At 41.2% G+C, this 27,291-nt stretch overlaps 1 protein-coding gene across 2 annotated transcripts in view; it reads left to right on the plus strand.

The window, feature by feature from the left end:
- igsf21a (immunoglobin superfamily, member 21a) overlaps nt 1-27,291 on the plus strand; it is a gene marked incomplete at both ends in the record, with an annotated part of 169,431 nt that overhangs the window by 67,525 nt on the left and 74,615 nt on the right. For both annotated transcript variants that reach the window (XM_079157019.1, XM_079157018.1), the window contains one exon: nt 25,918-26,039. In XM_079157019.1, the coding sequence (XP_079013145.1) occupies nt 25,918-26,039 (122 nt within the window). The remainder of the gene's footprint in view (nt 1-25,917; nt 26,040-27,291) is intronic.

The raw sequence follows: 27,291 nt of genomic DNA on the forward strand, positions 1-27,291 counted from the left end.
TGACGGACCTCTACAGCAAAACTGCATTGTGAATTTCGTTTTGAGGGAAACTTCTATTGTAGTGTATTACGTTTGTTTTTGACATATCACAGAGACGTTTCTAGTTCTCGGAAGTCTGCAAACGGAGGAGGTCAGGGTGAATGGTTGGGTCAAACAAATACAGGACTTTCACCATAGACTGTGTATAAGAAGTGGACGTAGTTACTGTGACGTCAGCCATTGGATTGTGGACTGCCGTTCTGATGCCTCGAGTTTAGCATTTTTGTTGTCGCCGCCATCTTGTGGTTTTTTTTTTCAACCTGAAGTAACACGAGAGGTTACAATTAGCATGAACTGAAAACACACTGTTAAAGGGTTAAAGTTGGAAGACGAAAACACAGAACTCCCGGACTGGACAACGCCGTGGCAGCGACCTGTCAATCACAAGGTAGCCACGCCCTAAAGCATACCCTGCGTTATGGTCTATATTACTATAAATGGACCATCATTTACAAAATGAACATCAGCTGTATTGAAGAAAACTTGAAACTAGTTATCGAGACCATAAACTCATGTTTACAATGTTTACTGAAGTAATACATCAAGTGAGAAGTCGAGTCATTTTCTCATAGACATCTATACAATCAGACTTCTACTTGCAACCTGAGGAGTCGCCCCCTGAAGGGCGTAAGAAAGAATGCAAGTTTAAGACACTTTGATATTGGCTTCACTTTTCATAGCCGGAGGTTGTCGTCATTGTAAGCCAAACCATAAAATGAGTCCCATATGCGGTAATTGAGTTAAGGTAAATGAAAGATTGTGGTTTTAGTAAAATGTTGAGTAAACACGTTATATCTCATACTTCAAGTCACTGCAGACTTTAAACCAAAACCATGATCTTTTCCTAACCTCAACCAAGTCCTGCAAATGCCTAAACATAACCACAAAAAAACCAACATTGAATCATGCTGTCGTTGCTACAAGCTGATATTGAACAGCAAGATTCATTATTTTGACACTAAACATATGAACTAAGGTCTTACTTTAAATTAGTTATTCCAGATTTCGCTAATCACCCACATTGTGTAACAAGTTGTAACCCAGCCAACATTACATTTTTTACTAAATATGTTTACTTTCTAAAAAATTAACAGTGCTGATCAGGGATTTCTGTGGAGTATAAGGAGGAGAACAATTACAATCATCTTCCAAATGGTAATTAAAATTATCTTGTCATAATTGTGTGTACTGTGTGGTCCCAGATTTCAAACTTGATCACAAATTGAAGAGGTATGTGAACACAGGTGGGAAACTGAGTTCACCACTTCCAGCAGAAGAGGATAGTAAAACATTTTATCAGTTGGATTCATATTAACACAGTAAACGGCCTACAAATAGCAACATGCAATATCTTATTGTGTTTCCTTATTGTAGAGTTTTTTTAAGGTGATTTGTATAAGAGGCCTTGATTTTCATCTTCATTGTGGGCATGCTGAGTTGAACACTATGAAGTTGCACAGCGACGAGCTTCTTCCATTTCTCCCTTTGAGACATGACCTTTGCTTGAAAGCTGTATTCAGGGCTTCCGTTCCATCATTTGTGTCCAGCTTCCTATTCAGGTTCATGAGGCAGCTTGAGACTACCCCGAGAGCAAACTGCAGAGAAAACCACTGAAACAAAAAGGTTAAATCAGCACAACAGCTAAGAGCACCAATTTATATCACCACTTGTTTTGTATAAACTTAAGTACATTTATCCTTGAATATGTGCACGTCATTCCTTTGGAGATGCTAACTTGCTTTTGACAAGTCATATGTGGTCACCGGTTTCTTTCATCTCAGAGTTGTTTTCATGTCGGGCTCATCATTGTGGGGACCAAGGTGGTGCACTTAGAATGACTTTGTTGTTTTGAAAATACTTTAAAGCCGCCGTTCACTGTGTGACAGATAATGTAGCATGGAATGAAGTTGTTCATCTCCCCTGCAATTTTCAATGCAGATTCTGTATCACTGGATATTATACATGATAGGAGGAGACATGGTAGAGCATTTGGAGACGTGTGATGACAAAAAGTGTTCAGGGTTTAATCCCTGGTCTGTATGGAGTTTGCGTGTTCTCCCCGCATTCGCGTGGGCTACCTCTGGGTGCTCCGGTTTCCTCCCACAACCAAAACATGTATCATGTAACCCGCCCCATGCAGTATCTTGGTAAGATCCAATATGTGGGTCATAATTTTTGATGTCCATAGCGGTATGGCTCGAGGTTTGTTCGCTACGGCGACCCCTAAAGCGAATGGCTGAAATAGGAAGACGAAAAAAACCTCAATGCTTTATTAAGCTCAGTGCATTAAATAGTGGCTACAACAATTTTCTTCTTTTTTTTGCATCTACAGTATTCTTTGATGCAAATGATAGCCGAAATGCAAGAATCACAAAATATTATTCAGAAGGAATACAGTGTACTAAAGAATATGGTCAGACTTTATTATGTCTTTTTATATCTTCTACAGGAAAAAAACTAAAACAGAATACACCTCAGCTCTATACTTACAAATATGTGCCATCCCTGCCACAGACATCACTCAACATTGTTCCTGTTTTCTTGTTCTGAGGACTTCTGCAGGTGCAGAGATGCTATAAAAAGGATACCGCTGCTTCAGTGCAACAATTTGCGAGAAAACTCTTTTCAGTATATGGGCACCCCGCTGTTTCAGAGTGACAAGTTAAAAGCCAAGAAAGTTACTTGAACCTTCTGTCGACTTTAAAGAAACTTCAACATGGCCTTGACCATGCTTCTTTGTTCTGTAAAAGTAAAAGAGCCAAAGAGAGTTGAACACTGTTGCTGAGTAACCATCGCCGTGATGTCATTACAGTAAAATGACGTCATCCTCCTTTTTGGGGTCACACCGTTCAAGTTTCTGGAGGTGGTGCGCACAAATACCTTAAAATCACGGTTAATTACTGGCAGCAATTTCACCAGTAAGCTATTGTACAATTACGGTATCTCTACTGTATTGGTGAAATACAGTATGTTTTTGTATAATCCCAGTAATATGTCAGCGCTGAGAAGTAAATTATGGTGAAAGGAAACACTGGACCGTTGGGATCATGGAAGTAAATGTTATAACTCCCAGGATGCATTGCCTTCACAGCAATATGCAGTATGGGCATTACACAGCAGGTAATCCTTTTAGACATTCACTGTAAATTCACATTGAAGTGCTACAGTCTGCAAAGTGCCGTAGGTACTTGATGGGCGTGAGTATTAACTCTAATGTGTTCGTAGCATTGGAATGGTTTCTTTAATTTACAGTTCATTTTCAGTCCAATGCAGATGCAAACGAACACACTCCTCCCAGAATGAAAAAAAGGCACTTTGAATAATCCCACACTATACATAGCAATGTGTAAATGATGGGTCTGAACGACCCGCTCACCAATCGGAGACATAATATGGACTGGGTTCACTCATAACCAGGCCAGCTTTGCAGCCAAGGAAAAACAATTAGAGGAAAGCCTCTCTTCCCCCAGCGGGTTTAATGCGAGTGGAGAGAGATAGGTTTTGTAATAGATTTTTGTCCGTGTAAAATGAGACGCTGACCTCTAGGTCCAAGACACTCAAAGACATCAGAAGAGCAGGACAGCACACTCCCAGTGGGGCTAAAGGATATTCATCCAGGACATCATTCTCACGCCTGGTGTGAGTCATACTACCAGCCATGACAGCTACTCCTCATGGTAGTTATCGCCAGAGAGCCTCTGAGGGTGTTCAAAGTCGAGATTGCATCTATGCAATCAAGCTCTTTTTTTAAATGCCATGAGACCCAGGCAATTGACACTGCTTTTTCATCTCGTGTGCAGCTGTTGAATTGGTGCTGTTAATCATGTCATCTTGACAGATTAATGAGGTGGTAATATTTTAATGAATGTGGAGCTTAAAAAAAAAAAAGCTAAAATATTTGTTTTTATTTTTGTGGTTTTGTTAATAAATAAACTTGTCAGTACGTCGGCTTTCTTCACATACTAGTGAGTCATTTTCTTGAATAAATTGAAAAGCACAAAATAACACAACTTGCATTACTATTTCTTGTTTCAATGTTTACGCTTTTAACTTCCATTTCTTCCTCCATTCAATGCGATCACAAATATGCTGTATTTAATATTTTAAGTTAGTCCAAACTGAATTGCTTTGTGTTAACTTCTGAGAGAAAACTGACACATTTTGAAAATATATGAAAGACTTTTCCTGCATTTGATATTGGTCATTTCAATGTTCTGTCCTCGCAGTGATCTCTTGTTTTCCCTGTATGCAGTCTTCAACATGGTGTATCTCAATAGACCATTATAATGTTCCCAACCGCGTCCAAATTCCATCATTTTTATAACTTTAAAGTTTGGTTTTCCTAATGACAAATTGAGATAAGTCAAAATGTTTGAATGTGTGAAACAGGCCTTGACAAAATGAATAACACACATAGGTTGTTTAGTTTGCACATAATTATTTGTATTTCCTTGCTTGACAGTGATGACGAGAAAGTAGATCTGTAAAATGTGTGCATTCAATACTGCTTTTTATGATTCATTTAATCTAATTGGAGAGTTTTGAAGCATGAGAACATGAATATGTTACCGATCAAAGGCTGGAAAGCAGGATGAACGTGTAGCACACTGACTACATGCATTTATTGTATTCAGATGAGGTTTCGGCCTTCAATCCTTCTTCAAGATCAACAATGATGAGACACAGGCTGTGATTAGTTAAGTAGGCCACAACCTAGTCACACTTCTGATGGTGATTAGACAATCATGTTCCACCACAGGGGTGAGAAAAAAACAATCAAGAAGAGCGTCAGTGAGTAAAAATCAAACCGCTACAACCGAACAAATTACTCCAAACTAATTATGGTATTCTTATACCATTTAAATTATAATTGATTCGTGCGGCGATATCTTTATATTTAAAAAAATGGAGAAACACACACTTATTTAGTACTGTAACAGATAGTAAAAATGAAACATCATGAATAACCTTATCTAAATATCCAATAAGTAGATGTACATTACAGAAATCACTTCAATTCATAATCTCTATTCAACCCATGAGGTGGCAAGGTTCTCACATGATGAATCCAACAATGTCACCTTTTGGAAAGGAAAACTAACATTACCGTCACTTGGAACAGAAAAGAGGCTCATCATATTTAACGGAAAACAGCTAATCTTTGGCAAATCATCTTCTCTGTTCAACACAACACAGTACGTAAACTATGAAACAGTATGTAAATATTGAAAGGCTATTTTTACACTGACATGGATCGCTTAGAGAACAAATTATTTTCCCAACTACATCCTACACATTTACGTATTCCCACTGACATTAATCAAGTTCAGCTCATGTGCTGATCACGTGCACGTTATGTTTTGATTCCGAGGTTTAATCCAGTATTCATTCTCAAACCTGAAGGTTATCAAAAATGCTCTATTTAGTTTCTTACTCTGAATATATGAGTGATAATCGAACTGTTAGGGTCCAATTAAAGAAAGGCAGTTTGCTGTGCAGTGTGTCTTACAGATCATAATAACGTTGAGTAGAAAGTTGTCACACATTTGGCAGGTGTCACAAACTCGGTGGTGGTCCTGGCAATAATTGTGCCCCCCCTCCCTCCCATAAAGCTACAGCAGAAAGCCTCTAACTGCAGGAAATACAGACTATTCACATTACACTAAATGCCTATCACCCTTAACCTTACCTGCCACCTAATTTATCTTGATCAAAGCTTGTAGGCAGATACGACATTAGCATAAAATCCACAGACCTTTCCAGTGTAACGGGGAAGAGACAAGGAGAGCGCTAATGTTATCTGTGAATGCTTTGTGTCCACTCAATCTTAATGGAAATGGAGAAACACAGGTTTTGATCTATGAGAACATTACATTCATCAGTAAATTATGTAAATCTTTGCCACAGATTCCTGGGAGGAGAGCACAGACATTATGTCAGCTCAAAGTTACGTGACCTTTGTGGATGTAATAGATGTGTTTATAAAGAACAATGGACCTCATGCAATAACCACTCACACAAACAGATTTGATCTTAAATGGCTACAAGTGAAGTTACTGCATTCAACAATTCTGTGTTCTATTTAGAATTTTCTCCGCGCAGACACAATTCATCAGTGGGCAAGACCTGTAGTAGGTCTCATGTGCACTTAGTCTGCTTTTATCCACGATTAGGTTTTTCTCGAATGGGTTGTACATTTCATTACTTTGAAGCAATATTGAGTTTGAAAACCCCGTATAAATTACACTTCATAATTATGTTGACATTATCTTGTTTGACTTATGGTCATGACCAAACATCAGTATGTGACCAGCTGGGATGTGATATAATGGTAGTGAATTATTAGTAGAACCTTCAACCTTCCGTCGGCTTATTGTTTAGGTGTCTGGCAAAACAAACCACTTTACTGTTTTGGTTCACTATCACCGCTCACATAGTATCGTTTTACGCCACAACTTATCCTCATGCAATGATTCTTTTGCTATCTTGCTATCTAGTGTCTTCCTTCAAAAATACATCAACTCGTGTCATACATTTTATTTCAAAATACTCCATCCTCACAGGAAACAACTGTAAGGTGTAGGCAACACAACTTATTGGTTAGGTTGAGGAAAAGATTGTGGTTTGGGTTAAAATAACTATTGAAATGGTGGTACTGAAGTACGCAAGTTGCGTGACAAATAAGTCAACGTTGACTCTCATTTCACACGGGGCGCCAACAGCGGTCTCCTGGCTCAAAGACCATCCAGCCCAGTACCGACAGGGCGTGCATTTATTGGGATCCACCCACTTTACCCACAGAGTCCAGTAGAGGGCGGAGCTAGAAGCATGGTTACAGAAAGATAACTGGATACAGCTTTGGAGGTGAGGCCCCGTTCATTCATATGAAAGTTGCTCAGAGGCGCATGAAGAAACAAAGTCAATGGCATCACGTGACCGACCCGGACGTTGTAAATCCACGATGAGGCCACTAAATTAAATCTGCTTCAAAATCCATCGCTCTTCTTTGAGGCTTGGTTCGAACAAATGTTACAATATTGTAACCCGAGTTCTATGAGCACAGGTGTAGCCCTCTACTAACGGAGCCCAGATGCTGAGTATTTTCATTTTCTGCCCTTTTATACTTATCATTTTATGAAATATGATGCATTCTAAGAAGAACAAACTAACAGTGTATAAAGTAGTTGAAACCAGCTTTGGCACTGTGTGAATGCATCCATAATAATCTTCCAATAGTATGATACATATGATGATATATCACTCTCAAAGGAGGTATTCTGCCCCTATGTGTGTACTTTACTTCTGATACTTTTATAAAAGTGAAATTCTGAATGCAAGACCTTTACTTGTAACTCTACTCTGTGGTGTTGGAACTTTGCCTTGATAAAATATAAGAATACTTCTATCACCGTTTCTACAGTGGATTAAGCATGTGCTTTTAAGTACTAATATGTACTTGACATGTGGAGTCTTTACACTGTAGAATACATAGTGGTAATACAGCATTTTATTGCTATATCAGCTGAGGCACACTCCACTAAGCCTCCCTGGATCATCTCCCCCCTTTTACACACACGTTGTGCTCCAATAGCCCCTGATTTACAAATTGAACACTTTGTTTAATCCCCCCTTTATCCTGATGTGATCCAACCATTTAGAATCAAACGCCAACGGAGATGTCTGTGTAATTTAAGTTTGCATGGTGCCGGTCTCCCTTGCTGATGCAGCACGTGTGTGGCAGACCCTGATCGATCAGCCACCAGAGGCAAAGTGTTATGTCAGTGGCCCCATTGGCTAAATAGAAGTATTGTCAAATCCGCTCACATAGTCTCCAACTGAAGGCTTATGTTGCTGTTGATTTGTAACATTCTTGGTCAAGCCATAGTTGTGTTCTGTAAATGTAAAGTTGTAAACAGTAGATGGATGGATAGATAAATAGAAAGAGGTTTTAAAGGCATTTTATACCTCTCTGCAAGGTTTACGGTGGGGTCAAGCCGGCCTGACTAGACAGTCTAGTGTTATAACAAAATAGAAAGATTCTTCCTTGAATAAAGCTGCAACCTGCACCAAAACTATCCTCAAGCAGCCCAGTTCAAAGGGAATTCCATTGTCCTTCCGTGTCGTTGTTCCATCCTATGAATGTCACAGAACACGTGAGTAACTCCAGCATATTCCACAGCAATCTAAATGTATAGATGCGTTTGTTCTGCTCGTGCTCGTGCCTGAACAGATCGGCTCTGTTGGCATGAAAAAGTGTGCAATGAATAAGGATGACAATTCCTGCTGTTAGTGATAAGTAAGGTTCATACCCCATGGAGCGAAACTACTTTGAGGTGTCCTAGTTAAGATAAAAGCTTGTTTTCAAGGCCTTGATTTTGGATTCACAAAACTGTGGGAAGCTGTTTTTTTTTCTTTTCTTTTTATTTATGCAGCACCAGTGTAGTTGCAAAAAAAAGCAAAAAACACATCGCCTTTTTGGATTATAGCTGCTTTAGATGCAAGTGGCACAGCTGTATTTCCCACACTTTTAGAATTCCATTTTATAGTGACATTTAACAGGTTATTTACTGCTGTCAAAAATCTGCTATGCCCAGAACACAAACAATGGGGCACTGAAACCAGCTTTCAGAGCAGAGTTGATTTTGCATTTCATGCAGCGCCACACACTCAGTGAAACATACCTCTCGAGTCTCCTTGGCATTAAACAACGGCAGACATTTATTTTTTCGAGTTTGATAAAGCACAATGCCAATCAGCTGTAAAATACAGTTCTCTTAAATGCCAGTACATCCTCTGAGCTTTTCTTTCTTTAAAGGGAGTGTGCGTCAGAACATTGCCAACTGATGCATTTTATAATGTTAATGAACTTGTCAGAGTCTGGATGATGCACACAGCATACAACACAACAGCCTGTCCTTCCCTCAACACGCTGTTCTTTGCAAAGCCCTTAAATATTAAGCATGTGTGTGTGTGTGTGTGTGACAACAGCCAGGGTACGTAAAGTGCTTTCATTAATTGGAACTGAGATAATGAGCTCACCAAGTAACCACAACCTCTCCTGCTTTCTTTTCTATGTTCTTTATTTTGGGGCATTGTGCCATTGTCACAGTATATCCTTAATAGCAACAGACCAAAGGCTCTCGTATCTTATTTTGGTTGAGAATTTCATTGGTGTCACTTTTGAAATATGCTAAAAGTCTTAGAGCTCCCTTTCATCTATGGTCTTCTTCATAATTATTGAGAAAGCTGTGATACTGGGCTGCATTTTGGAGGCCTGCATCTCAGCTGGGATTTGATATGGTCTGGGTAAACCCTTTTTCTAACCGATCAAATAACTGAGGCATTCTGCGCAATTATTTCAGACCACACAGCACCATGCAAAAGGAAATCCTTCATTTCATTTTTTTCTTTTTTGTTTAAAAAAAAAAAAAAAACCCACTGGGAAACTTGTTTAGATTATTTGCATTTGTTTTAGCATAGCCCTAATTTGTTAACGAAAAAGCTTACTGAAGCTCGCCCCTGTTGACCAAGTCACAGCAGAGTGAGCACCGAGAGCACAGAAATCATTGCCAAAGAAAACCTGGCAGTGATACAGTTTTTATGATCACAGTCTCCATGTGAGCAGTGAAATATTAATGCAAGTTTATGTCTGTTTCCTGTCATGTTATCTGGCTTGTGAGAGCCCCAACCTTTAAGCATTTTGATGGAAAACAAGATCCCCTGATAAATCTGGCATGTCTGCCTGTTTTGCTTAAGATCATTTTTTCTTTTTTTACCTACTGTATGATGTAATCACTGGTGACAACGTGAAGCATACGTTGGGTCTATGAAAGAAGCTCGCCGTGCATCTGCAACAACGCCATCGCAGGAGTATTCTCAATTAAAAGCTACATGTTCTAATCTTGTTTGACGCCACCCTGACGTAGCTGTCCTGACATGTACACTCGAGCGGTAAATCACTCTCTGATAGACTCCCATACACGGTCCACTGCGGACCTGGCTCCAGATTACTTTCAGTGCTACACGGCAACATGCACAGCAAAAATCAAGGCAATAAAATAGCTTTAATGTTGCTAGGACAAAGTAAATGAACTGCGATGTCAGTAAGTGGCCAAAGTGTGCAATTTCAAATGATTTCTTAGGTTCTTCTTATTTTTTTATACATTAACATAGCCAGAGTTAATTGGCAATCTCTCATAAGTTCAATATGTACATAAACCTTATATAAAGTGTATATCATGCCTTCACTCAGTTCAACCAAATAAATGCATCCGTTTTATTTAAAATGACCTGGTGACAACTTGATTCACATGCAGCAGAGTGTCTTGCCGCTGCAGATCAGGTATTTAAAATGTCTTGTTGTTTACTGGTTCAATTACACCGTTCAAATGGCCACATAAAAGGCAGGGATACATAAAAAACAGTTCCAATTTATGGCATTAGATAAATCTGCCACAGGGTTGCTTTATGCATCTTTTGGAAGCTGTTAAGATATCTCTGAGGCAAGCCATTTTCTCCCCAGTATCAGACGCATGCACTGAATGCGCGGCTCAAACGAACTCCCTGATAAATTGAGTTGAGACCAGTGACAGAGAGATAAACTGAATTGTAAAGCAGCTGTGCCGCATTGATAGAGTGCTCTGACACCAGCTGTCCTTTGCAAACATCTCCACCGGGACACTTTTAAAAGATAAAAACATCTGATTGGATCCATCAATGTGTTTTTTAAACGCAGATTCAATCCCCTCCCCCCTCTCCCCGGCAGCCGCACATTTGATTGGAACATTTGTGTACCTTGATAATGTGTTGAAATGTCAATTTCATCCCTGCAGTCCATGATATGCATAATGTAGAATACTTGGCTAAGTGAAACGAGCCACCCTGCTCAGTGAAACTAGGGGACTGTGTGGGCACGCTGGTTCCCTGCAGCTCTTTCTTTCTTTCAGATTTGCTTATAAAATCTAAATGCTTGTGTGGTTGGCAAAAGGTACAGGGCCTTTATTACAGAAACCCACAGTTTATGGGAAGGTATGTTTCCGTCTGCTGACAAAGGTCTGAAAAAAAAAAGTCTTCCTTTTCTGCCTTTCTTTAACCGATTGTATGAAGCTCTATGAGCCGTCACCAACCTGACCATAGAAGAAGGTCATACGGTAACAGAGCAATTTCACTTCAAGGTGCTTTCTGTCCCATACTTTTCTAATTCACAAGTCAAATGCATTTTCTTCCAATCATCTGGGCAAGCAGCCATTAACTGCACAACAAGGTTATGAGATGACCAAAGACCTTGTGGTTGCTTGTCATGATCTCTTTTCCTGCACGACTCAACCATCACAGTGAACTAATAATGCTCTCAGCCGCACATATCTCCTGTGGCCTGCGTTATTAGTAACAAACTGCTGAAACCTTCCAGGCGAACTCTGTAAACCATTTCATAATGCAAATTCCCTTTTCCTGCACGAAGAACACTCAGTACCTGCACCCCTACAATTAACAATGACCTCGACAAAAGTAGCATACACCAGTTGCGCTTGTAGGACCACCGCTCCGAACCCCAGAGTGAAAACAGAAAAATGCTCCTTTGTCTCGTTCCCCCCCGGCGTATTGTAGGTTTTTTGCAGCAACGGTCTGCGATTTCACAGTACACAGTAAAATATTTTCTCAAGGCCTCTCTCAGTGAGGAAACTATCTCTTGTTTCCACACATGCATTTGACAGCTTTTGCTTGCAGCAGACTTAAAGTGATGTGCACATCACAAGGACACAAACTAATGAGAGGAGATTTGTGGATGGGGGGAGAGGGAGAGAAAGAAGAGACGGATTCTTTTCTGCAACACACAGCTTCCCTCTTTGTCGTGTTATTATTGTCTGCTGCTTTATTAGCCAATGTTGCTTCAGCACACAGAGCCTTCAAAATCCCTCCGGTCTCACCAGATGACCAAAACGTCCCTTAAACATGCGTTCTATTGCTCTAGTCCCCAGATGATAACAAGGTCTCATTGGTACAAGAGCTCTTTTTCCTTTTTTCGTGGCAAGGCTGTGGTTTCCTGTTTCATTGCTACAAGCAAGTAAACATTGTATGCCTTGACGTGCTCATGTTGTTTTTCCCTGAACTTCTTTTCTCTAATGGGAAACCATTGTCTTTGGTGACTCTAAAGACCGGTTCCCTTTTCAGATGAACTGCGCTAATGAATGCGCCTCCTTGGACTGCAGATTTTAGTAGACGCAGGAGCGCGCAGCGAGTACAAAAGCTTGAAGGGGCTTGAGCTTGCGAGGGATACTCTACCTTTACAAAGTGCTTTGTGCAGCTGAGATGTATCTGGTGTTCATCATTAGGCCCAGCTGATGGCTTGTTGTGAGGAGAATGTGCCCAGAAGGAAAAGGACAGAGATCAAATGGGCAGCTAGTCTCCCAAGTCTGGTCTGATTAGTCGTCCAGACGCCTCACACTGAGATCACACTGGGTCTGGCTTCTGCGTCCATCTCTGCACCAAAGAATGATGCAAGGCAATGACATACACTTCTGGCTCCCAGGGGGCATCATTTCCCATGCTCTTATCATCCGCTTAGTACCCACCTTCACAAGCCAGGTTATCTCAGTAGCTGATCGTGGCAAGAGGTGTCTTTGGCAACCTGGCCTTATAGAAAGCCGGCAACACGGTGCACCCTTTTTAGTTTGACAGTGTTTCACAGATCCTGGTAAGAAATGCAAAGTAGAGAAAAACTAAACTGGCTGCTGCTCCTGTTAAATTAAATATGATGGCTGCTGCTCCTGTTTAGAATCACGTGAAAAGTGTGAAATTGTAGAATTGATGTCTCAAAGGATCTCAGTGTTTTTGGAGGGAGGGACTACATATGAGAATACCTTTTAATTATACTTCATAAACATCCATTTTTATTTGTGTATGTTTTCATTGTTTGGGGTGTCACAGCCTCCACTGCTGTATGTGTAAAAATGAATAATCATTGCCAAATTAAATATGATTATTATAGTATTGAATTGGTGATTCTTTCCTTTGCCACAAACTGGATTAAAAAAAACAAATATGACCAAAAAGCATGATTATTAAACAACATAAGGATGTTTTTAATGTTTAATATTACAGTTTATGTTATACCATTGCTAGTTAACCAACTAGGATATTTAGCATTAGCTACCAGGTGAAATAAATACTCCATCTGAATGCTTCAAGCACCTCTGATGCTAAGAAATGAAGCCGTTTCATCAATGCCAAAAAGTGGATTTCTTTGAATGGCCACTCTGAGGTATAGTCACTGTGACATCTTTTACAATTAACTTTCATCAAATGAAAACTGCGAACGGTCTAACATTCTAAGATGAAAACACAGACAACTCCCACACTGGACAAGTCCATGGTAGCGACCTGTCAATCACATAGAAGACACACCCTAAAACATACCCTGCTTCATCGTCTTTTTTTACTCTAATTGGGACCGTAGTGTACTAAATGAACATCATGTTGTATTAAAGGAGACCTGAAACTAGTGACTGAGACCATGAGCATGTTTACAATGTTTACTGAGGTAATAAATTAAGTGAGAAGTACGGTCATTTTATCATAGTCTCTATAATCGGACTGTTCTTTGTAACCAGTGGAGTTGCCCCCTGATGGCCATTAGAAAGAAGGCAATTATAAGGCATTTCAGCATTAGCTTCGCTTTTCAGACCTGGAGGTTGCTGCCTGCTGAAAAAAAGAGACAATCACCATAGAACTCTATGTTAAAATGCCCAACTTTACAGAAGAAATAAACATGTTTACAGCCTGGTACAAAAAATATCCTCATTTATGACTTTTTTTATGTACTCACCTGTTTATTAAGGCTTAAAGTGCGGCATAATTAAGGGCGTGGTCGCTTTGAGTGACAGCTGGGGGTCAACTCAGGTCACTCGACTCTAGCTGCCTCCACTGCTGTGTCACCCAGGCCCCCCCCCATCAGTTCAACCGACGATTCACGTCTTTGCCCATTTTTTTTGTTAGCCGGGAGTTGCGGAGTCATCACTGCCAAGACCTACTTTGAGCCTCACAACCTCCCTTCAGAAACCTATGAGTGATGTCATGGAGACTACCTTATACTAAACTCTAACATGGAACATCTAACACTTTTGCTTTTGCTGTATGGTGATCAACTTCAACAAGCAAATTGAAAATATATTTTTAAAAGAAAAAAAACAAAAAACATCTTCATCAGGTGCAGACCACCATTACTTTATGACAATATTAGCGTTGGCATATTTATGCATCACTGTGATGCACCTTGAGTTGTTTAGGATTTGATTAATTGGATAAGCCAAAAGCTTGACAGGAACTTTAAAATACTGTGATAACTATCCACCTCAACCATCCCTCGTGGTAAAGAAATGAGGCACGGGCCTTCTTCAATTAAGAGGAAGCTGCTGCAACATTCTTTATGTTGGCCTTACTCATTGTGGGGGTCGGGACCCCACAAAGGAATCACAAGACACATCTCAGCAGTTGTGAGACGGTTCAGAGAACAGCAATTAACTGAAGCAGCATAAAAGGTGGCGTGAGACATAATCATACTTCTCGTTCCACACACTCTAAGCTTTTTTACTTGTGAATTACTGGATATTATAAACTCTTTGTGCCTCTAAAATGTATTCAAATAGAACAGGGGTAGAAATCCGTCTTACGGTCACGCAGTAGAACCAAGAGACATGCAACAGGGCATTATGGATCACAAGCTTCTAAAGTTCCCTCTTAACTTTCATTGAGCAAGACATTGTGTCCCTGACCAGCAAAACTGTCCATAGCAACAAACCAGACAAGACTTTTTTTATTTCATTTTAAGAGGGTCAGATATCTCAGCCTGGGGAAAGTCAGGCCTCCCTGTTTGATAACGCACCAGGGAAATGCGGAACAAATGTGCTGCTTGGGAAAAACGAGCGGTTATCATTGGAGACCCTTTTATGTCAACGGAGCTGGTGTCAACATTCCCACAGGGGAATCATTTTATATTCTAATCATAACGCTAATAATATTTTGATACAAGCAAGAACTCTTAATTTAAATGTGAGTGTGTGTGTGTGTGTGTTGGGAGGTTGACATAGCTCAGATTCACTCGTAGCTCTTCAACAAATAATCAGCCTCCGCTGTGAATGCATGATATCCCTGCCAACAGACGCATTATGCATGATTTCCGGCACTACTCACCTATTTGACCTCTTGTTTACTTCGAGTTAATGTTAAGATTGGATTCTCCTTCTACTCCAATCAGCATGTTGTTGCGCTTCATAAGAGGATATGTCTACCATTCCCTAATGACACCCTTGTACAAACCGAAATAACAGCTGGTTCATATGAAAACACGCGGCAACATTAATGAAAGTGTGAGTTACCAACTTTACCCTTTCACACATCATTTCGTTGTATTGATTTGACTCACTGTCAAATCAATAGCTCTGGGATTTTTGTTTTCTGTACTGACTGCCAGTGTTGCTATGAGGCACCTAATTTGTGACTCATTAGGGTTTAACATTCATGAAGTGGTCGGCTCCTGTTTCCAAGAAAGGCACGTTGGAGGAAAAGGCCGCACTCTGCTCGAGCGGGACATAAACTGGAGGAATTAAAATGTGTAAATGTTTTACAGATTAACTAAAAAGATGTCGTCATGAATCTGCATGAATCACTGGCGACAATGCAACAGATGTTATACGTACCAATATCTACACAGAGTTTTGGTGTTTAATAAAAACGGTGTCATGAGTGTTATATTTAAGTTAGGAGATGAATTTACAGAGAACAACAAAGGTATCAGGGAACGGGCCAAATCCTGTCTGTGCTGTAGACACATCAAGACAAAAAGATAAAGCAGTGGAACATAAGATTAGTCGTGTAGACTAAATGAGGAAAATGGAGGGATGTGATATTAAATTAGAATTTTTGTTCCTCAGTACTTAGCTCAGTTGAATGAGGAGACAAAGTCACCCTGGAAACGAGCATTAGGAGTAAATAATATGAGCTACTGTCTGCTCCCTCAATTTAACTCAAGCATGTCTTATTAAAAATGGAAAAAAGGGCCCATGCCACATTAAGGATTAGAAATTTGTTTTTAAGCATGAAATGAGCCGCACGCTGTACAGACAGATGAATGTTTCGACCAACCCGAAGACCGTGTGGATTTGCATGACACACAAAAAAAAATGTAGTTCAAATATGAACAGTAATCCCCCAATAAACTGTCTTAACGCTTCATCGCCCTGATGAATAAATCAGAAACGCATATGAAAAAATCATTCAACTGAATTTCCAAAATACTTTGCCTCACAAAAAAAAAAGCAGCGCTGACATTAACTGTGTGGAACCCGGTGTTTTCTGTAGATGAAATCAATCATTCGGTTGGCTTTAACCTTTTAAATTTGTCCTGCAAGTAATCCCTTCTGCTTTCAACCAATGTCTGTCAGAGGACTGCTCCAGTGATACATTTTCCCCACAGTATGAAGACACAAAATGCTTTATCATAATAAAATGGATGAAGAAAACAAAAAAAACTTTTGTCTATTTTAGCATTCCGCCAAATTCAGCATTTTGCTGTTTGCTCGCGACCTGCTTTATGATTTATGCGTTGAATAACACCTCCTATGTATCCATCAACCAGCAGATGCAGATGGTGGCTACAGTAATCTGGAGCATAAGGAATACAAAAAGGGGAGGGGGGGGTGGGGGGTGGAAAGAAGTGTGAAGCTGACAAACGTATGCAGACTCGTTATGTCCACAGTGGCCCACGATGTCTTTTAACACCATCTGTTTTCCTACTAGTGTGCCCTGGTGAGCTAAAACCACGTCTGTGATGTCGAGAAGAAAACGGACCGAGGTTTGGTGAACAAAACTGCGTCATTAGTTAGATAATGAAACAATTATTTATCTTTATTCCTGTACCCACTTTAACAAGCTGGTAACCAGTCAGACTTTTTTAAACAGATGTCTCACACCATAAGAAGACAGATACCACGCTGACGCGGGGAAAAATCGCCTCGGGTATTTGTAGCAAAGAGAGATTGCCTTGTATTAGCTGCTGCTAGAGTTACTGATGCCCACTGACAAGTTCCACTCGGCAATTATGTGCCGCACGTAATTTGTTAAGACAGACGACAGCGTTACTCATTCCACTTTTCTTAACTTCAAACTGCCACCATACCCGCGTTTAACGTCCATACCTCGTATGCAGCCACTTTTACTGCACGCTGCCACACAGCTTGTGTTTCTTGCATGTATGGACTTTGACACAATACATTGTCAGCGTTCAGGGCGGTCATCCTCATTCCATTTTGAATTTTGTAATTTGCACATCAGACAACATGCATGTCACAGTAGTGGGGACAAAGTGGCTCAGGGTGAAGTGAGGCTGCAGTAGCCTCGAGGTCCGATGGGCTTAGCAGTGATTCAGACAACGAAAGCAGCAGATCGGAGAGTGTGTGTGTGTGTGTGTGTGTGGGGGGGGGGGGGGGGGGTTGGAAATGTAATGAATAGATAGATAGTCATACAACCAGAGAGGCATATGCATTAGATTAGATACCAAAAACTCTGACTAAAATGTATTTAGGGGTCTTTCTGACGGTCGTCACGTCTGTTTATTTAAGGTGACCTTGTTTATTCCAAGGTGATGAATGGGAGATGACAAAGGGGGTGGTACTGTAAGATGTGAGATATTTAGAAATCCTTACACCACCAGCCACATGTTGGCAATACAAAGCAATCCTAGCAAAAAAAACAGTAAAACTCAGGATTATGACTAGACCATGCAGTATGTTTGAACAGCTGAAGAATGTGGGAGTTATAATGCCTTTATCATTATTACAATTCAAAATTTGACATCCGAGTGTTTGTGTCCATAAGGGTTCAGTGTCAAAAGAGAATCAATAAAGTGTAGGTTTTATTCATCAAGAAATTGGCAGTGGCTTATACAAAGACTTAATGGGAAGAAAAATATTTGTATATGTCTATTGTACATTTTGCTCATCAATGCAACTTCAAGTTTCTCTTCACTTCTCCTTCTGTGTCCTAAGGTTCTGGTTTGGGGTGGGAATCCCCAGAGGCCCCACAATACAATATTATCACAATACTTATGTCACAAATCTACCATATTGCAAAGTTGTATATATGTTTTCACACGGTTTCACTTCAATCATTTTTGTTGCAATTTGTGTATCAATGAAATATTGCCACACAGAATATTGCAATGCTATGCTGTATCGATTCTCCCCCTCCCCCAACCCTAGTACTTCTTCAGCCTGCCAGTTGCCTGATAAAGACATTGTCAAAGGGAAGCGTGAACGTGGAGCCACTTAAAGCACATTGATCAAACAGATTAAGGACAAGTGCCCACAATGATGTTCTCCCCTTGGTGCTGCATCTCATTACATGCCTGTCCTTGATGGAACTATGTGATATGTAGTTGAAGTCACCATATTACATAATATACCACCAATTGCTCGTTATGCAACCCTTGCACCTTGCACTTCTGCCTTTTAAAGTTTGGAATAATTGGATGCTTTATTCAGTTTTAATGCCTGCTATTGTGTTTGTGCGTAAGTGGGTATTATATTTATCTTTAGTTCGTGTCATGTTTGGGAATATCCTGCACTCTATGATAAAAAAATGCCCTTCTTCCTCACATACCCGTGGTTGTTATCATCAAGTCGTGGCAATAAAAAACCTTCCTCTTAATTCATCAGCAGGGGGCTCTTCCTGTGCATGCAGTTTTTTTTCAGCTGTGCCATCATTAGCATTCTGAAATGGTTAGCATTTACAGCGAGATGCCCAGAACAGCTTTCTATTGTTAGCTAATCAGCTTCATTGAGCAATTTGGTTATAAGAGCTTTGCTTAAGGGCATCTCAATGCTTGATTGTTGAGGTAGATGAGTGATTCCTTGCCCTGATATTCTAAACCACTCTTGGAATATGAGCTGGAGCCACACCATCCACAGATGCACTTTTTTAAAACTCTAGCACCACTAAAATTCATTCAGAAAGAATCAGCCCTTTTCCATCTTTTTCTTAAACGTGTGTGTGCTTAAAACTAGCCCAGGCAATGCTGCCCTGCTATATATAGTAATAACTACACAGTATGATAACCAGTATACTGTAGATCAACGGTCTCTAACAAGACTGACCTGCTTTGATCTCATCACGTTTTCACTGCCAGCCCACAGACAGGCTGTCTTCATCAGAATGACAGCAATAATAACCATCTCTGGATGGCCTTCTCTCAGATGGCTTTAGATAACACACTTGCATAACGCTTAACTGCTGGAATTTATACCCCGGCTGTGCCTGACCCTCACCCGGCTACCTCCAGGGTGCAGCTGGTCTGTTCCTGTTGGTGGCACAGTTTTCATGAAGCCGAGCTCTAATCCCTGCATGTAATCCGGCAGTACCGGCAGCAGCCAATCACAACCCGTTTGTATTCTGTAATATTGGAATGAAAATGCCTGACAGCAGAGCGGGGGGAGCATGTGACACCAGTAACGGGCAAGAGAAAACGTCTACTGTTATGACGCTGTCCCTCTGTACTGTCATGTGTATATAGATGGCACTGAAAAGTTGTACTGAAGACCACCACATAGACACATGGAAACTAAAATACAGATTTCCACAAGAAGTGACAAAATAAATGATCATGAGCGACGATTATTGCACAGCAAACAAACACAGGACTATCAGCCAGAAGACCACTGATCATGTGAAACAAAAAGTAAATGTTGACTTTTCTTTTGTTGCATAGCGCTGTTACGCTTGTTATTATAGCGTTACATAAGGGCGGTTGTTACAATGTACCGCCACGTCGTACCATACACGCAGCACTGTAACGTAGTACTGTAACCTAGTACTGTAACCTAGTACCGTCACGCTGTACCTTCACGCTGTTACGTTGGTACATTATCATTCTAACATAAACAAATGATCTGCTTCTTCCCTTAATAAAGCAGTGGTGTTGCCATACCTAATCACTAGTTTCACAAAGACGTGGCATTGCGTGTTTGTCCAAGTGCAATATGAGGCTGATATTATGAAACGTATTTTTGGTTCAACGTATCCCGTGGTTTGCAGAAACAGACACAATGACAACAGCTTTTTCTGGCGACTGGCTTGGCCAAAGCCTGTTAATAAATTCCTGTCAAATTCTGAACCAACTACCCTGTAACAGTATGGCTAAACTCACTCTGTAAATGTAGCATCCGTTTAAATTAGCCCGGCATTGTACGATGAGTGAATCTGAGCATCAAAAAGGTACTGTACATGTTTGCTACCAGCCTGAATTAGCTGTGGTTCCCCACTGAGAGTAGTGTCAGGCAGCAGGAAGAGAGGAGCCTGTCATCTGAAGCATGAAATCCCTTTAACCAAGTCCTCTGTCACTCAGCAGCCAGTAGGGGAGCACAGCATGCAGAGCTGTAAGCGCACAGGTTAAGAGGCAGGGCCACCGTTTCTGCTGGATGTGATTACTGAATGAAGATCAACATTACGCAGCACATCCACAGACACAGCCATCACTTACGGACCTCCTCAGTCAGCAGGCATGCCATATCAACACCTCAGCGTTCCCCCTAGTTACACTTGGCAGCTCTAAGTGCTGCAGACTAATAAAGTTAATACACAATGCACTTTTATCCTGCTGCATCGTATTTTGTGTGGTTTATTACACTTTTTTTTTTAGGTACAGCACTTTGCAACACTTTCTTCTGTATTGTCCCCAATATATAATGCTTTGTGCTCCATAAAAGCAATGACAGCGAATTTCATCTCTTACTTCACTGGGGCATGGTGCGTTATTGTTGTATCCTAGCACTCCCTCACCTCACATACTGCATATCTCCCAGAGTGCAGTGCTGCTGTCTGCCCGTTTGTTACCGTAGCTCAAAGCCTCAGAGATAGCTTGTTGTTCCTCTGAATTTAATGGAGTGGTCCTCTGCTTCACCACCTAATGTCAATCATCGTATTCTACATTCTAAAATAGCTTGTGTTTTCTTTGATAACACTTTGCACATTCCTCAAGACATTAAACGTATTTTATCGTTTACAGGATAATCACGAGATGAAGTATTTTGGTTTTCAACAAGGTCCGTACAAGACCTTAGAATTCACAGAAGAAACTACTAAAATAAATGTAAAAGTCACTTGATTTCAAGTGTGAACAAAAAGGTCTTGCACGCTCCATCCTGCTCCGAGAAGTGACGTCTGGGTTTTGTATTAATTTTGCTCTTCCATACAGCAATTGTACCAATTTTACAAGTAAGACAATGCCTCCCCCCAATGCTTCTGCCCTGTTTCAAAAGGACACTTTGTGAGATAATGATATTAGGCAAATTAGCACGGATATGAAGGGAGGTGCCAAGCTGGTTCATGACAATGCTCTGATCATCTCTTTTGTTGCTGCTTGTCTAAGTCTTTAAATGAGGGACTGAATGGGAATAAATCTCATTAGGATATTATTTGAGAGCCGTGCATGCTGTTCATTTTATAGAAGTGTTAGACTTTTAGATTCAGATCACAAAGAAATAGCTAGTAAAATATGAATGAGCGTTTATTTTAAACCCCATTATCATACTTATAAGACACCACGTGGAGAACATATTGTTATAACTCAACCCTATCTTTGAATAACATTAACTCCATGAGGTCCTCCATATCTTTAAACATGGAGATTAGATGTCTTTATGCCATGCATTTCATATTCCATCTTTCATCTCTTCCTAACCAGCTTGGAAAAAAAATACTATAAAAAGACTTGCTGTAGTGATTCTCTGACTGCTGCTTGAAATGATGAAGCAGGATTCAGGTTGAATCTCTCACAGTTGGCCTGCAGTGTGTTTGCTGAATTTCCTCCAGTGGCTGCTGATGCAGCTGCAGCCTATAAATAGGTCCACCCCAGACAGGCGGAGGGAGGAGGGCATTGGTTAACCCCTGAGACCCGGTCCTAATCTTACCCCAATAATAGGCAGCATCATTAGAGAGTCAGCTCAGCTGGCTGGACAATAAGGATACGGGGGCCCCCTCCGTCTGGAGAGATCTTGGAATAATCACATCGCAACAGAGCGCCTTCAAACTCCCTCCATTGTCAGCTACCTATCGTGGACACTGCCACAATGCCAAGGAGGGGTAGCTCACTCTCTGCCACCCTTTCCCATCTTTTCATATCTCCAGATCGCCGTGTGTTGGTTGCCTCCGTGTGCCTCGTATGCATTGCCTGGCTTGGATTCAACAAAGCAGTTGCAGCAAAGCTTTGCTTCCCCAACGGTGCTTTTCTGCAATCAAAGAGTATTCATCTCCCTCTAGTCTTGCCCTCCCTCTTGTACAGCCATTTTGGCACAGTTTGGCTCTCTTTTTCCCCTCCCACACACTCTCCCATTTCGATTCCTTCCATAGTCAGTCATTTTCTATCACAAACAGGTCCCCTTGTGGGAATAGGGAGACACCCACTGATGTGCAGATTCTTTCAGATGTATTACACAGGGGTGTACGGGTCAGTCTTAATTAAGAAGTGAAATCATTAAGGAGGGCTAGATAAAGAGAGGGTGCCACAAAGATGACCTGTGTGTGGCATAAATCCACTGTGTGTCCTTGTGGCTTCCAGACAACCAGAAATCTTAACACCTGCATTATCCACCAGGTTTTTCAGCGAGAGGATTGAAGCGACTGTAATGCTTGTTGGATTCGATGGACTGTGAAACAAGAGACTGCTAGATAATGTCTCCAACTCACCTCAGTACTTCTGGGCCAGCGGAGTGCTTTTGCATCTGTTTATGGAGCTGTGTACCTTTTTTTTAGGTCACCTGCAAAGTGTTTGGATGGATGGGGGGGGGATTTGTAAACCATTATAGATGTACTTGCTGATCTGTGAAAAAAAGCACACCGTCATGTTTTTCTTCCCGCCTAATGTGATTTCTCTTTCACTGTCAATTGAGATGGGAAATACAATTACTTTGAAAAACTGATGTGAATGCCACATGTAGTCTTCATTTGCTCTGAACCAATGATTAAACTAATGCAATCCTAAAAACGCTACAAATATCCAAACCCTTTTTGAAGAGATGAGCCAAGTTCTCGTATCTTCTTCAGGTCTTCGTTGTTTTTTTGGGGGGTTGTTTTCACTCCACTTCCGGGAGATCTCTTGGCAATTAGACACGGATGTCTTTTTCTCCTGGTTTTTGCTAATGATGTTCGAGTTTCCGGCTGTGGAATGCCTCGTCTTTTTCAGCTCTGCTAGCTAAGGTTAATGCTGCCATTGGAAAACGTTTCACTTAGTGTAAATAAAAGGGTCTATTCTGGAAATGTATCTAAGATGTCTGCTACAATGGCAGAAAAGCTGCCCTAGTGAGCTGCCATATTATTGGATGTAATCAAGCTTAGCTCACAAATGAATACAGCAGGTCAGTCTCATGAAAGGTTGGAGTCATCTTAGACCTGACCAGCACCCACATGAGGACTTTGAACTTCTACAATGTGGCCAACACAGAGATGTAACTCCAAAGAAGGGATGCGGTTCTAGTTCAAATGTCAGAAGAGCTTTTATAAAAGGTCCATTGGATAATTGCACATTGACTGTATTAGCGACTGCCTTGCTTTTTCTTTCTTCCCATTGTTTGGGTACTAACAGAAGGCTTGCTTAACAAACCAGCCAGATGTCGTCGTTGCATGCTGCTAAAGACTAAAAGTAGACAACATCTATTTGTATTATTTCACATATTAGCGAGCATGAGACGCGTTGACAAGGTGAGCAGGCTAAATATTTCTGTTACCTGCTAACGAGCTGAAATGTCGTCAACTCAGACTCAATGAAACGTGTCGGTGCCATGTGTAAAGTCACACAGTCAGTTGTTCACAGCCACTGTTGCCCGAGGGCTGAACACTTCAATGGCTGTTTGAGGTCAGCTGGAAGGCTACCGTTGGTTTGCAGAACGTGTGTGTCAACAACGCACGTGCACACACACACACACACACACACACACACACACACACACACACACACACACACACACACACACACACACACACGTGTGGCATGCAATGTTGGCTTCAAAAACGGAAAAAAAAAACACAAGCAAGGAAATAATGAACATCCATAAAAATGATTTGACTTATTGTCTGACTTTAGTTGTGTACACTTAGTGGTAGCAAATTACTTTGTGACTGACAGGGACATAAGCAGATGTGTTTTGAAGATTGCATATAGAAATGAAGAAAATCCTTTTGAATAATATATATATATATATATATATTTGACTTAGCTTGCTCAAGCTCTATTCCTGTGTGAAATTGAGAAAGATAATAACAAGTAACTGTAAATGAACCATTCCAATTCCATTGACAGTTTTGCCAGACTTCATAGATATCTTTATGAATGCTTGCCCCATACTGTACTAATCTATAATGTGTATCACTTTATGTCTCTGCGACATCTCATTATTAATCCAGTAAAAAAAACCTGCTGCCTCTCAGCTTTCCATATAGGTGTCATACATCAAGGAAGTTAAGGGTGGTATTGCTTTTAAGCTCCGCCAATTCGTTGTCACACAAGGTGTTGTAAAGCCATGTCAGACAGAAATGTGGCTTGACTCCCTGGTGATGTTTCTAAAAGGTCCATTACTGTAACTACAGTGGATAGCCCAACTTTGAAACATGGCTTTGCTTTTAGAGGCTGACCCTTTCCTGTTGCCGCCCCGTGTTCTGCAGCTCTAAAAGAAACGAAGCCACATCTTTTCCGGGTGTCTTCATCCAGCAGTGATGTGACCTGATATTAAAAAAATGAACAGGAGGCCACAATACTATCAGGTCCACGACAGTGGTGTCAAATGTTTCGTCACAAAACTCTACAAATCATGTGCTCTACTGTTGGAATGCTAGAGACAAAAAGTCTTGCAAGCAGGCATACTGACCTTTTGATATTCTAAATCTGTAAAAAAAAATGCTCAAAGGCCTCCATCTTATTGGTTACAGGTGATTTATTTCCACGCTCCTGCTCTTGGTTGTCAGCATGGTCAACTCCCTGTGCGGTACCTCTTAGCAGACTAAGCCAGAGGCAGTGTGCTTTCTCCAGAGGCAAAGAGGTTATACGAGTTACCTCACATTCACGGGGAACAATTGTTTGCTTATGTAAATACCATTTGGCTTTGTCTCTTCATGAGGCGATGTGTACATTATACATCATACAGGCTAATCATGGAACGCTTGGGCGCTGTTTACCTCACTGAAGGGATTGGATTGGATCAGAAGGATAGCATCTTCACCGGCAAACAGAAGAAGGATCCCTGGCCCACCATCAATTTCCTTCTTCAAAGCAGCATTAGTGGCTCCATTAAAATCCTGTCACCCTTCCTTTCTTTATGGCTGTCTGTGGCTTCTGAGGAGAGGAGAAATCACAATCATTGAAATGCTAAGTGACTTCAACGCTCCCGTGAATATTAGAAAGGAAAGAACTGCTCCGTCATCTGCCATGCACACACAAAAATAAGGATGAGACCTACGTCTGCAGTATCTCGACACCAGCCGTTACCTCTGCAGAAAGCTTGACACATACAGTACATAACACCCTACTGTGTCAGTCTTCATTAAGACTTAACCATGTGCACGAACACACACCGGCAGCTCCCTCAGAGACGGCCTCGCTGATGTTATCACGTCAGCAGGTTTTCAATCCCTTTCTTTTCGACAGTCTAAGGGATGAGCTTATCGTGGCTGCAAATGAATCAATGAGGGTAATTGCAGGCAGGAGTGCTATCTACACTCCAGGCCCTGGGACAACAGTTTATACATAGGAGGAGCTCTGGGGGGGCAGAAAGGGTAGACCCTGTCCCATCCATCATTAGAGAAATCAACTTATTAACGCGCTCTCTTCTTGCTTCACAGGTCACAGATGGAGGGACCATCAAGCAGAAAATCTTCACCTACGACGCTATGTTTAATACCAATTACTCTCACATGGAGGACTACCGCAGGCGCGAAGACCTCGTGTACCAATCAACCGTCCGGTAAGCCTCAAAATCAATAATTTAAAACAGCATACTTGCTTTAACTCTGCTCGTACCGTGTTACATGCTTTTGCTTCGCTCATGAATTAGTCGAACTAGTGAATTGCAACATTTGACATTGTATTGTATAATCAAGCAACCTCTTGGTACTGTGATAAATGCACCGTGATGAACTCCTACTCAGTGCTACACAACTTCATTCCCAGCCATCTGCTGCTGGTCAGACCAGGCCAGACTGGAGTGACCGGGCAAAGGGGTCAGTGCATTATTACATGAGGACAGGAGGCATCGGCGGGACTCTAATCAGCAACTCTGCTCAGGATAAAGAGTTCAGTGTCAAAGACTTAGCTCACATCTGGCCATGCTGGTCCTTATTCCTTGCATATACCGCAGGTAGCACAGCCCTGCTCGGGCATATATAGGAGGCTCACCAATCTACCAACGTGTCTGTGATCTCAACACAGCACAGCCATGCTGTGCATGCATAAACAGGTTTTACTGAGTGAGCGTAGTGGGACGAGGAGTCAGCTGGCTTTGGTTGGCTTGATTACATTACGTTCTGGGGACTGTCTTCTGTTACCCTGGGCCCCAAAAATACGGCTGGCAGCTCTCTGCCCATCTCCTCGTTTCTTGCTCCCTCTGCTCTGGCTCTCCTCCCACTGCAGATACCTCTGTCTGAATGTCCAACAACACAAAGGAAGTACTGGCCGTACATCGCACCTACGACTTCATTTAAAAACCAGAATGCTTCCGTCTTTGCCTTTTTCTTTTTGTTATGATCCTACTTTCATCGTTCTGTTTCGTCTTATCTTTGTCCTGCTGCTTTTCGTGGATTCCGCTCATGTACGTTTCTACCTCTTTGTGTGTTTTTTTTTCCCTCTTTCCCTCTTTTTTTCTCTTCCTCATGTGTGGTGTAGCTGCCCAGCTGAGGATGATTTATCTGGACAATCCTACTATCCCTTTGGGAGAGTATAGGCATCGACACAATGGAATGGCGTACACACTTACATGCACACGGACATGGGAACATGAATGCCCACACAAACAGAATACATAACTCCCCACGTCCAGACACCCACCCCCACGCAAACGCACACACACACACACAAATACATACTGAGAGAGGAAGTGAGAGAAAGTCTAGAACCAAAGGGAAAGGAGGAATTCAAAAGAATCTGCTTCAGAAACAGTTGGACGCTGCCTTCACTGACCTGTATCCTGATCTGTATCAGAATGCTTAACCTGCTTTAGT

The sequence above is a fragment of the Pholis gunnellus genome, assembly GCF_910591455.1.
Source record: "Pholis gunnellus genome assembly, chromosome: 3".
Classification (NCBI taxonomy): Eukaryota; Metazoa; Chordata; class Actinopteri; order Perciformes; family Pholidae; genus Pholis; species Pholis gunnellus.